This window comes from Aphelocoma coerulescens, chromosome 6 (assembly GCF_041296385.1).
Source record: "Aphelocoma coerulescens isolate FSJ_1873_10779 chromosome 6, UR_Acoe_1.0, whole genome shotgun sequence".
In the NCBI taxonomy this organism is placed as follows: Eukaryota; Metazoa; Chordata; class Aves; order Passeriformes; family Corvidae; genus Aphelocoma; species Aphelocoma coerulescens.
The window spans coordinates 24,242,505-24,255,717 of NC_091020.1; the positions used below are offsets into that span (position 1 = coordinate 24,242,505).

At 42.3% G+C, this 13,213-nt stretch overlaps 1 protein-coding gene across 4 annotated transcripts in view; it reads left to right on the top strand.

Moving 5' to 3' along the window:
* The window catches only part of WBP1L (WW domain binding protein 1 like), a 59,284-nt gene that overhangs the window by 35,540 nt on the left and 10,531 nt on the right, over window positions 1-13,213 (top strand). For 3 of the 4 annotated variants that reach the window (XM_069019911.1, XM_069019914.1, XM_069019912.1), the window contains one exon: window positions 9,059-9,161. The exons of the other annotated variant lie outside the window; for it this stretch is intronic. In XM_069019911.1, the coding sequence (XP_068876012.1) occupies window positions 9,059-9,161 (103 nt within the window). The remainder of the gene's footprint in view (window positions 1-9,058; window positions 9,162-13,213) is intronic. 4 annotated transcript variants of the gene reach the window in all.

Sequence of the window (13,213 nt, forward strand, 5' to 3'; positions counted from 1 at the left end):
GCCCAGCTGCTCTCTGCTGGAGGAGGTGCCAACTATGTGTTCCTAGGCTGGGGAGAACAACCCCTTTTTTTGGTTTGGGAGGCACGTCTGTAGGGGAATCTAATTGTAAACTCTTTCCAGCACTGCTGTGATCTGTAATCCACAATAAATATATATTAAATGATATCAAGAGTGCTGCTTGCAGTTTCTAATTTAGAATTAAAAAGTCGAGATTGGACCATAAGGTGTTTTAAACTACTTACTTTCAGTTGTTTAGCAGCCCTAAAGGACTTCAACGCGCTGCTGAGTAAACAGTGCGGTTTCTTTTTCCTTATCAGTGCAGTTTTGGTGAAACGCAGCTCTCTCCCCACCCCCGTCCGAAAACAGTTTTACATAAGAAACTACCTCTAGCACAATGACCTTCTGTGATTGGTGCAACAGCTATAAATAATCGTTCACTTGTTAGCACTCAGGGCAAAGAGACTTGCCCTAAAAACTCGGAACTGAACCAGGGGTAGAAATTCGGGCACAAAGGCAGAATGGTTTTAGGTAACTCTCAAACTGCAGTGAGACGTAGCTGCCTCAAATGCTGAGATTGCTCGAGACTCACGGGTGTGTTTTTCTCTGAAGTTCCTGTTTTTAAATTAATCTTTTTGTTTTAGAGATGTGTTCAATGCAGTTGGGGTGCAGTAAAAGGTGTAAAAGCAGAAGTTAGGTGTAATTTGGCTTAATTTGGTGGAACAGTGAACATCTGGTTATCTCAGTGGATGGATGGTACTTTTTCTCTGCTGGTAACTTTTCAGCATCGATAGAGGCATTTACAGGAAGCAGGAAAAAAAGTTGTTGCCTCAAGAACACGAGAGCAAAGCTCTTGACTATTTTTATCCACTGATAAAGGATATAGTGGGAAAAAGCTGCTTGAACTTTTCTCAGTTTTAATCAGTTTTAGTCTTGAAAAAATTAAATCTAAGTATTTGTGATTGTGTCCTGCATGCATATACTATTCAGAAATTTCTTTTTCCAAGGGTTGATACTGAACAGTGCTGTTTAATTGGAAGTGTGGGAGGAATTCAGGAACATCTCATCACCTCCGTTGTCTCTTGGTTTATACTCCATGCATTCGGACTGTAAACACTTGGCTGACTGGGATGCCCTTTGTTGTTCTCACTCAACACAAGGGATGCTGATCCTGGGCTGCAGGCTCAGGGAAGAGGTGCTGAGTGGGATGTCCTCCCATGAGCTGTATGACAAGGATGGAAGGATCAGAGTGAGATCTTTGGCTCCCCAGGACCAGCACCCCTTGCTCTGTACCCCTGGACTGCACTGAACAGCTGCTTTCCCTGGATCTGCCTTCATTTCTTTGGGAGCCAGCAGCATTGTAGCATTGCAGATGGACTGCTGAACACCTGGTAAAAGTAAGGTGTTTGGTTGATTTTGGGATTTTTCATTGGCGCAGTGTGGATGATATTTAAATGTCTAAAAAGCTAGGTCAGCACTATCTGACATCAGTGCAGTGTGGGTGTTTAAAGCTCCCATCCAAGGAAACATGATTGTAGAGGATCTCTGCTTTCAGTTTTAAATGAGCATTTCCTCCTAAAGTTGGAGGTGGAAGCTTGAGCACATTCACCTAGCTCACTGCATAAATGAAAAAAAAAAAAAAAAGAAAAAAGGTTAAGGTGTTGGATTCCTAACGTTTTCAGTTTTAATTTTAACTGCTTGAGGTTTTCAGCATGGTCCTCTGTTGGTGGTTTAAACCAACAAAATGCAAGACAGCCTTCTCAAAGCTGTAATTTCCTAGAAGTGTGTATCTGTAATGTGAGAGGGCTGAGGACTACAGCTGGGAAGCTTCTAGCAAGGGGTGAAGAAGTAAATAGTCACATGGTGCTTAAAACACCAGTGTGTAGTTCTTGAAGTCTGAAAGTGAAACTTGCAATAAACAAAAATGAAACCATCTCTTACTGAAATATGTCAAAGTGTCCATGATCTGTGAAAGGATAGTGTCCCTTTAAATATAGTTGGAGTATTTCTCCAGGATAAATGGATGCAACAAACCAATTTGTTCCTCAGATAAAGGTTAATGAAACCTTGGAGGTTCTGCATCCGCTGGGGGTGAGGATGGGTCTGCTGTGGCTGATTAATCATGGTGATCTAAATATAATTCTCCTGATGCTGGCATTAGTGAAGCAATAAATGTTGTGGATTAGAATTCCCATTTTGGAGATCATTATTGTGCCTGAGACATCTCAGAGGCATAATTCCTCCCCCACTTATTATACTTTTAAGTATTTGGATATTTGCACTCATTATACTTCTTTTTCCCCACATTCAGCAAAACAAAATTTGTGGTGGATGACTTAAGAAGAAGCATCCAGACTTAATTTATTGCCTGGCCTCAGCTGTCTGTCATAAGGCAGGCTTACAGGAATCTATCCCCTGTTGTGCTGGCAGGGCCTGGCACAGGAGGTTCCAGTAACTCCCAGCAGTCAAAGCCCCTTTCATCTTTGGCAGTCTTACGTGGTTTTGCTAAATTGAACCCACCAAAGACATGACACTTGCTCAGATTGTGGATTTTTGCTTTTATGTTACAAAGGACTAACAGGTGTAATATTTGTGAAGACAGGAGATGTCTGGAGACTTTAGTGCAGGCTCAGCCACTCTGGTGTTGGTGGGTCTTGAGCTGCCCTGGTGATCCAGGGTTCCCCAGCAGTTCTGCCTGTCCTTGCTGTGATCCCACCTGCTGTCCTTCTCTGAAAGGATCTAGTGAGGTTTTATTTAAGATTAACTTTGATTAGGAACTGGGGGGATGCTGGCAAACCAGGAATTGTAGTAAACCCTGTGGCAAGATTTGGCGTTCCAGCCTAGTATTTTAAGTAGCAATTTTAACTTACTACCACTTGAGTGCCTTATCTGACAGAGATAATTTTCCTTGGTAGCTTTGTGTTTGCGTTCTCATGAGCTGTTGCTGATGCACTTGGCTAAGCAACACTAGTGATAGTCTGATGTGTGAGATTGAGTAACAGCCAAGTGGGTACTAATAAACAGTGGATATCAAATAATTGTTTCTGACATATTTAATATATTGACAGCCACTTCCATTCTGTTACTCAGAATGCTTAAAGAATATATATGGTTCAAATACTGACTGTGAGTTACTCCAAATACATACTTTAATATATTTTTCTGAGGATGGTGTCTCTTGCTTAAATCCATCTTGCTTGTTGTTATGGGTGTGACTGGGTACTGAGAGCAAGGGACTGCTGCCCGCAAGTAATGAGATTAGTGAAATAACTAGGTCAGGATTTTTATTTATTATTAAATAGATGCTTATTACCAAAGTCGTATGAGAGCTGTGAAACCAGAAGGTCTGGAGTGGTCGCAAGTTAAGCCCAGGTCCTGTTAAAACCAGTTGTATCTTGCCCTTCAGCAGATGCCATTTTGGCAGTCTCTCTTCATCCTGTTGCTGGGCTTTTCTCTGAGTCCCTCTGTCTGCGTGCCTCTTATTCAGTCCTTTACTCAACCCTGTCATCCTGTTGTTATTCTCCATCTCTTCCAGTTAAAATAGTAATTTGCTGCATAGTGCCTTGACAAATGCTGTAGTGGAGTTTGGAGAAATTAGGGAATTAGAGTAGGTCTAAAAAACTGGCTATCCTAGGAGACATGAATAGCCTATAAATTGCTGTAAGTAAATGCAAGTCACATTTCCAAGTGTTTCCCAGGGTATTACCAGGGTTAGGATGAATGGATACTCAGGCAGAGGCCATATAAAGGTGCTCATATTTAGGGTAATGGAGGCTGGATTTCTGTGGAAAGAGGAGAGAGAGCAAAAAGCTAAAATGGTTATTAGATTTCGTGATATTGGCCACTGCTGGTTTTGGTTACCTGATTAATGCCAACTAAGGAGTCAACTTTTGTAGGTGGTTAGCTGCCAACTATGCACTTCTGAGCGTGGGCTGTGGTGTTTGTTGCTGCAGTTGCACATCTTAATTTTCAGCTTGGAAAACAGCCACGATAGCCTGGAATTTGCTCATCTTCATCTTTCTCCCTTCTGACTTAGCAACAGTACGTGCCTAGGCTAACTGCTGACTTTTGAGAGTAGAAAAGAGTGAAGTGCCTTGATCCTTTTACTGTGATGGAACTCCACTGTCAATCAGTTATTTCCCTTCATTTTCAGCATTGGCTTCAGATGCAATAAATTCTAACAGATTTACAGCTGTTAAACCCAGCCATTTACTAGGGAGGTCTGTTCCATCCTTCCTTGCAGTGAGGAGCAGCTCATTCAACCTGCAGACCTTCATGAATGCCTCTTGTCTTCATTGTGCCCCAGATTTTGACCTTTAATTTGTCACATATACCTCCAGTAAACTGGAAGGTGAAGAGAATAATTGGCTTTTTTTCCGTGGCACTGACATTACTGTTTGTTGTGGCTTCAGATGTGACAACATACAGCACTGCCCTGAGTTCTCTTATATGTACCACTGCTGGATATTTTAAGGATTATTTGTAAAAGCACTTGACAGCAAAAGAGTGCTTCTGGCAGAGTTGTGGAGTTGCCAGTATGGTTGTGGGTTTATCACAAATACCAAATATCAACAAGAAAATAAGCAAAAAAAGAATTCTATTTTTATTCAATGTTACTTTTTAAAGTTTTATGCCATGTGAAAACTAATCCAAAATGCCACATCTTAATACAAAGAGACTCAAAATGCACCAGATGAGGTGTTCCCAGCTCAGCTCCTTTTCATGACAGGGAGCCTGTACCACATGTGCCGAATGGCTTCTGTTGGACTGGGCTGGGAGGGAACACAGGCTCCCTGCATGCAGAGTGTTCTCCCAAAAGCTCCTGGCTTCTTGTGTGTCAGGGACTGAGTGATTCCAGTATCTCTGACCAGCTCTTAAGATGGTACCACGGAGGCAGTGATGCACATGCAGCCTAGGGTACATGCTGATTTACAGGACTAAGTGAATCCCTTGAAATGAGCTGGGAATCTCCTAGGCTTTGCAGGTGGGAGATAATGGATGGCATGTTGTGGCTTCTTAGTTGTGAAACAAGACTGTTCTGCTCTAATGGAGTCGAATGCTCTTTGAGAGCAGACCCATGTAGATCCTGCTTGGTAATCCTGCCTGGAGGCATCTACAGTTAGCTGAACAAAGGCTGGTGGGGAGGGATGTGCTTGCTTGCCTGGACAACAAGAAAACAAGACTCCTTCAGCAGGGAAGCCCACTCTGGAATGTAATAGCCACTGGCTATTGGGGAAGAAAGTGCTTTTGGAAAGAAGCCCTCCCCCTTCCTTGTTTTCATAAGGCTACCTAAAAAAACCTCCAAAACCCTCTGTAATAGTTCAATAAAAACTCCATGCTGCTAAGAATGATTAAAAATTACCATTACAAGTGCTGCTTGCAATGGAAATTAAACACAAAGGCAGGCCAGTAAAATATGAGTGCTCCAACTTTGCTTCCATGAGAGTTTTTTCCTCCATATATTTTTTTCTTATCTATAAAGTTATTCTTGCAGCCCTGTGCCTTGTGTCTATGTGTCTATAGCTCTCAGTGTGAGAGAGGAAATGGTATGCTTTCATAGCACCAGCACTTGGGCCATTGTTTCTGGGAGACATTTAGACTCTAGATAACTGTATTGCTGATATGTCTTGGGTAGTTAGTTTGGCAGCCTATGACACGAAGAATGCACGGGAGAAGGAAGTAGAAATAATAAAATGCTGCTGGTATGAAAAGTGCAGCCTGGGATTTAACTAGAAAGCGGAGCCAGATCAAAGAGCTTGGAAATAGGTAGAAATTTCCTAACAAAGAATGTCACGGTCTCTGTCGTGGCCAGGGTGGCTCTGAATAACCTTTTCCTTGACTTGCAGAAAAGGAGCAAACTGTACAGTGGCCCAGCTTTTCACAGAAATGAGTCTTGACTTAAAAGGGGAAAGGAGACTGAAACACTTGTTCCAAAGGAGTCGCCTGTAACATATCCCAAAACAATGCTCTCCTTGTGCCGGAATCTTTCCCTAGTAGACTTTTATTTCTGAAGATCTGTTGCCTTTACCTTTTATCTCTTTCCCTGTGCCAGGCTGTGTAACCCAGTGTTGGAGGTAGCCATGCTCAGTGCAGTAGTTTGACCATGTGACCTGCTGGGATCTTTTCCAAACCAAATTATTCCTTGATTCTGTGAAACTGTTTGGAAACATGGGTGACAGTTCTGGGCCTGACATGTGGCCCCCAAGACTGACAGCTCCATGTTCCCAAAGGCCTATTGGGTGGCTGGGCTGGCAGAGGGCTGGAGAAAGGCTCCAAAATGAGCTGCTTGTACTTTGAGGAGTGTGGCTGATGGTCAGCACTGCAAAGCCTTTAAAACCCCTGACTGTTCTGAACTGTGGGAGCTGAAAGCCAACTGCAAGACTATTTGAAGGTACAAGCACCAGGTGCATTAGCAAGGAAGAATATTTTTCTTAGTCAGTGTGTAAAGAAGCTCTGGACAGTAAGATTTAAACTCTGCTCTAGATGGGGGAAGCAGGATGTTGCCTGAGACTTAATCTCCAGGAACAACCTGCAGAATATCACCATAGCTGCTCAGGATCCTCTGTTGAGCATGTACTGACACACCTGTTGGCCAGCTGGGTTGACAAGGAGCAACCCTGCACATAAGCATGTGTGGAAAGGTCATTTCAAGTATAATGAGGTTGGCAAGAGGGAGGCTGTAAGTTCAGCTAAAAAGATGGTGTGATGAAAGTCTCTGAAATCAGGACTGCTGCAAGTTTTTAAAGTGGGAAAAATATAGTTGACGATGCTAAAAGTTGCTGCTGCCCAAAGACACTGATTTGTTCCTTATTGCTACTCTTTGAAGGAGGCAACACTTGAATGGATGAAATTTTTGGGAAGTAAACCAAAAGTGGTCAAGGATGGATCAAGTGTGGTGTTGCAGAGGAGATCGTGAAATGCCACTGTGAGAATGTGGTTTTTCACCAGCTCCATGTGATTCATTTGCTGGTTCAACAGGTCACATTGATCTTCATGTGTCACAACCACAAACCTCAGCCAGTTGTTCTCTGACTTGAGCATTATCATCAGGGTTGCAATTTTGCAATGGCGTCTTAATTTCTCAATTCTCTTCCTATGAGAGCCAAAATCTATGCTGTTCATCAGTTACATTAGCTCTGCAAGGCCAACAAAAATGAGGAAAAATGTAAATAAACTAATAAGAACAGATAAGAGAATAGACGTGTCCTATTTCTAGTTCTTTTGCTGGCTAAAATTACAGGTTTTGGAATGAATAGTGTGCTTGAAGCAGAAAATGCTGTGCCTGCTCAGCAAGGTCTCCAAAAGTTGCCACCAGCCTCTGCAGTTAGAGATGGAAACACCTCCTTACTGTATAGGAAAATGGTGTTTCTACTGTTGACATGCAACATCTCCAGAACTAAATGTTTGCTTTAGCTGCCTGTAGTAGTTGGACTAGTCTGTCCAGCAAAATGTTCTTCTCTTCCTGAAAAATAGAGGCAGGTACCCCTCCAGCTTGTTGCCTCTGTAGGTGAGTTTTAAAGGTGCTTTTTAGAGCCTTTTGTGGAAATCATTATATGCCTGGAAGGAGGGGAAGCAGTACATCGTATGCTGTGTTGTGTTTGCTGAATTTTGCCCTCACTTGATCAAAACCCTTTCAAAAGTTGGTGTGACTTCTTAGGAGAAAAGAAGCAATGAGGGGTCTTTCCTGTTGAGCGTCAGGTGGCAGGAGGTTGTTCTGCTTTTAGAAGTTATGTTGCTACTGTAATTTGGGTGCTCAGGTGAGAGACCTGTGTTGGGGCAGTGTGGCTCCATCTGGGGTGCTGCATGGTGGGGAAGTGCTGGTGTTCCTCCAGGTCCCCAAATATACTGAAAACTTAGTGCAGGACTCTTATGCATTGAAGCTGCTGCCTCACATTACTTGTTCAGTGAGGTGGTTCGACATTTGAAAAGCACTTGGTATTTTGCCTGTGTGGTGGCTCCATAGAGGTTTGTGGGAAGTGTGGCCGTGGTGCACTCACATAAAAAAGAAGAATGGTGCTGTTCAGCCAGTGTTGGGATCCACAGATGTGCATCCCTGTAGCCTGCTGATGGGGTTTTATTGTTCTTTAGTGGGTCGGTACTTTCAAAATTTTTTTTTTCAACACAGCTTTCAGTATAAGCCTACCCACATTTTCTTTTCCTTATAAGAAATTTCAGGTGAAAGAAAGTGAAAATAAAAGCTTTGTTACCGTGGTTTTAATTAAGATTTGTTTGTTTCTTAAACTCCGTATTGTACTTTGAACTCCTAGGTTGCCCCAAAACCTATTAGAGGATGTACAAACCACAGCCTGTAAAATGCTTCTGTTTTCTTGTGTTTTGTACTTTTTCCCAGCCATGTTTTCAGACTAGCAGGAAAACATGGACTTCTGGGAAGTGGTGCACCATGTGGGGAACTGAGGCCTCACACCATAGACCTTTGCCATGTTAGGTGTCTTGAGAACCCGCTGGGTGATATGCTACAGCTGATTTGGCTCTGCTCCTGGACTACTTTGCTATTCCAGGAAGAAGTTTTACAGGAATGTTGATCTTACTTTAATAAAGCACATGGCTAATTATGAAGGAATCATTTTAGATTGGAATCTTGCAGGAACATATTGTAATTATCATTTAGATCTAAATGAATCCAAGCAGTCTTTTCTCAAATTACAACGTTCCCTTTATGAATGCTTTTCCTCTACTTGGCATTCAGCCCCAGTAATAGTGATGTTGTGTACAATGTGGAACAAATGTCATCTTTTGAGAGAATGCCTGGCTCCAAAATGCGGTAACTTTTAATGGAAAAGGAGAGGGATGATGAGACAACAGCGCTGACTAGATGCTAAAACAGTGTAACTCTTGGGTTTGGAGATATGGATATGGGGATTTTCTTCTGAACGGTCCTTTGTGGTTTTTGGTGGTCCTTAGATGTCTTTTAACCTCCTTATGTATTTTAGAGTTTCCAAAGACCATAACCTGTACTTTTCAAATGCTTGCAGATCATTGAGTCAAACATTTCCAAAAGATACTGACAAAGCATCTTAAAAGTGTGTCTGTTTAATTTTAGGACAAGGAAACCTGCATGGGTGTCAACAATCAAAGTTACATATGTGAAACGGGCCACTGTTGTGGACAATCCCAGTGTTGCAACTACTACTATGAACTCTGGTGTAAGTCCTTCCGTTTTGTATGGCTTCCCTTCCTAATCTGCATGGCTCTCATACCTTACTACAGGTCTGGCTTGTGTCCCGTGGGGTTTTATATTCAGCCCTTGTTGTGTGTTGCCATTGCATTTCACTGCAACACAATCCGGAGCTGATGTGATACGACAAGGAAATAGGGTTGTCACAGTGGGTGCTTTCTCAGGAGTAATGGGTCATCTTGCCACTGTTGTTTGCTCTTCTCACTGATTTGGGTACTCAAGATAACATTATACAGGAGTGAGGAAACCAGCTTGAGGGAGAAATGCCATACACACCAGAGCTTGACACACTCAAGCAGGGAATTAATTCAGTGTCTTTCATCTTGTTGGTTTAGTTCTTTGCAAGCACAACAGTTTAAATCTGGTATATTTTTTAAAAGACATCCTTTCAAAGAGGAGGGCCAGGGTGCTTATTCTCTTCAGGAATCACTGTGTTTGGAGTCCTTGCCTAGAGAGAGTCTTGGGTAAGTCCTGTGGGTTTGCAGTGGCTGAATGCTGTGCTGTGAGAAACACACATTGTCCATTGCAACCCCTTTTATCTCCTCTTTGCCAAAATGTGGGATTTTAAAATACCAAAGTTTTCAGTGAATGGTTGAGTGACTGTACCTGCTGAGTCCCCTTAGATGGCAGCAGGCAGGTCAGAGCAGGAGGTCAGCAAAACCTGACAAAGATATATGGCAGAATGGAAAGTTGAAAGCATAAGAAAGTAATAAATGCTGAATTTTAAAAGAAAACTTCAGCTTCTTTGGTGTGATGGTGTCTTCTTTCTCAAGGAGGACCACAAAAGGTTGAACATTGATGTTGTGCTGTTGTACTGCCCTGAGCCTAGGCTGGGAAGGCATCTCTGCTCCTGGTTTTTGGAAATGTGGCACTCTGAACATGGTACCCCTACATTTGAGACTGGAGATACTTTCTTACCACACCCAATGGTATCTTCTAGTTTTTATGCAACTGTGCTTTCTACTTAATCCCTCTGTTGTGCCCACAGTTTCACTTTCCCTAAGTAGCTTGTATGTAGAAATGTGTTATTACATACAAAGACTGTCACGTAACCTGGATCCAAGGACAAGAATAGCTGACACTTCATCCTTTACTCCAGAAACATGCTTTTACTTCTCAAATTAGCCAGTGAATGGAGGATGTGGTTATAAACTAAACAGGACTCTATAGTAAGCATCTTCAAGACACACTGTGCTCAGATTCCAGTGGCTGGCTGTGTCAATACTAATGGCAGGATTTTAATGTAGTGCAGACCTTTGCAGCAAACTTATTTTCCAAAATGTCCAAACAGTTCAAGAAACAATTCAGGACAGGGAGCCGGGGGGCAGTTCCATGGACTGTAGCAGGCTGAGAAACAGACATGAATATATTGGACTGCCTGGATCAGACTGTAGCAGTCAGCAGCACAGGCAGGACAGATGACAGGAATTTGTTCAGACTAGAGGGGGATGGATGGACAGGGCAAAGTGGGGAAGGTCAAACCCGCTTTTGAGTTTGTGTGGGTGGGAATGTAAAGGAAGATGCATGTGTGCAAGGGCTTACAGGCTCCATGGCAAGCAGGATCTAAATTGAGCAGCAGCGTGGAGTGCAGCTGCACACTGGGGCTGGTGGCATGGTCACCATGTTTCTCCCATGGACATCTTGAAGGAGAGGCGTAGTTGAATTGCATACAAACAGTCCGGTCCAAGCAATAGCCTCCTGCCATTTTAATGGGATGGTTTAGCTGTCTTTGTGCTCTCAATATGGCAGACTTTTATACTTGGCAGTGCCTGGCTTCATCATAAAAGTTCTTGGAAGATAAAACCAGATTTTGTTAGAAGGAGGCAGAATTTAAAGGCTTCTTTTTAGAGCAGGTTCCCACGTCACACTGAGATCATGGAATAAACATGTTGGTCACACACACTGCTGGATGATTCCTCAGGAGAGATAGGTTTCTGTGTGTTCACATTCCGTCTGCATCACGGAGACCATCGTGTACCACACCAAGATGAGGGGAATAATTCAAACATGAGACCTGTCTTCTAGGCTTTCTGCAAATTCAGGCAAACATCCCGCATTGATTTAAAATCAGTTCATGTTTTCAAAGCTTGCTTTGCCATTATGAGTGGTAGGAGAAAAGTTTCTTTTGGATGGGAAGGAGTCATATAGGGAGCGTGTCCTTTAAAAGTAAGCCCATACTGTAGAGCTTGTGAGCTTTGCTGCTCAGGAGTTGCAGAGTATCTTTGATAGGTACATATGGTGAGGCTCTCTGAAGGCCTTCAAGGTGAAAAGTGGTGATAGTAAATGTAAATAGTCTTAGTATGAGCAGTGGAGAGCAACAGCTTTACATGCTTGAGAATAGATTAGCTTTTTAAAAGTTAATAATAACTTCTGGTTAATGAACAGTTAACATAGCAGCACCTTTTAAGCATGGCTTCATGGTTGTTCTGTTTTGATTTTAACTAGTGTATGCATGTACTGAAGTAGCTTTTGAGAAGTTTTTGCTTCTCTCAACCTTCTCAGACCACTGGTGCTTTTGTGTGCCTGAAAATAGACCTTCTTGCTAGTCCTGTTGAATTAAATCCTGGATTTATTTACCACCACAGCTTTGTGGGAAGAAGAAGCAGAGGAGGGTGGCATTTGAAATGGAAAAGAAAACTGGTCTGTCTTTGCTGGACATGCTTTCTGAAACGTGATCCAGTTTTGTGGCCACTTGGAATTTTTCCTGTAAAAAGGACCTTTTTCCCTGTTTCGGAATTTGAGGGAAGTTTGTCTTTGAAAATGGCTAATCTCAGCAATTCTAGGCTTGTGGTGTTTTTAAACCAGTTGTTGTGGGCAGTGGAATAGGATGTAAAATCAAGGTATTATTTTGTTAAGGGGTGGAGTAGAGGAATGGAGAATATGATATGCCAAGCAGGTGGACAGCCCATGTTTAAAATTAGATAACAGCCCAGTTCAGATTCCCCACCCATCTCTTATTAAAAAAACCCCAGTGCTGTGTTGCCAAATAATAAAACTATATACAGATTTATAGATAAAGGTCTAATAACTATGTAAAGGTCTAATTAGTTCTTAAGCTTGGTAGCTGGTACCATGGTTGGGGGAAAGCTGCATTAAGTCTTTTAATTTTCTTGGAACATAATAATAATAAAATGGAAAAATTTACTTTACTGTTGCATTTCCTCACACAGGGAAAGATGTTTGGATGGTGGATGAGCTGGGTCAGCATTTAAATTGAACAATTTACTTGGGCTCCCCAGAGAACTCATGGTCCCCAAGGGGAACAATCGCAGCAGACACTGGATTTTGCTTCCTAGCAGTTTTTATTTGAGTCTCTGTGGTGTGATTGTGATTTGCTGGAGTTTTCAAATGTTGGCCTTTTCCCAGGCCTGACAGGTGTCTTATTGCTTAAACATTCCAAAATACCACTTTTCAAAATACAGGAGAGAAGGTAATCAAGGAATGCAGTTCCTGTGTTTTGCAGGTTAAGAAGGCTCAGAGGTTCTGGATTTTCCGAGGTTTAAGGGTATAATGTGGACTGAAAACTAAATCCAGATCTCCTGACATCCATCCTTGTGTCTCTCCTTGCCTTTGGAATCATTAAGTGATTCCAGAGGCTCTCAAGACAGCAAACAAAGCTGTAGAAAGTATATTTCATTGTGTGGTTGGAAAAATAGTACACTGTGCCTCAGGAATCATGGAGCTTGGAAACAGGCAGCTTCTCACTGCTTGCAAAACGTCATAGGATTTCAAAGTTTGAGGGCTTAGCTGGTCTTGGGTCATTTAGGTACTGCACAGCAGCCCAGCATTGGCAGTAAGTAAGTATTCATATATTGCTTGTGCCTGTTTTGTTTCACTGTCTTTTTTAGCAGGGATACTGAGCTCCTCTTTCTGAAAGAAAGAAAAGGAAAAAGATCTTGACTGTTTAGGTCCTAGTGGAAGGATTGTACAGGAAAAAATGTTCTGTTTGCAAGCAGCACAGTCAATGTTTTTGCTGATTTTGAACATTCTGCTCATCTCTGCACGCTTCCCCTTGGAATC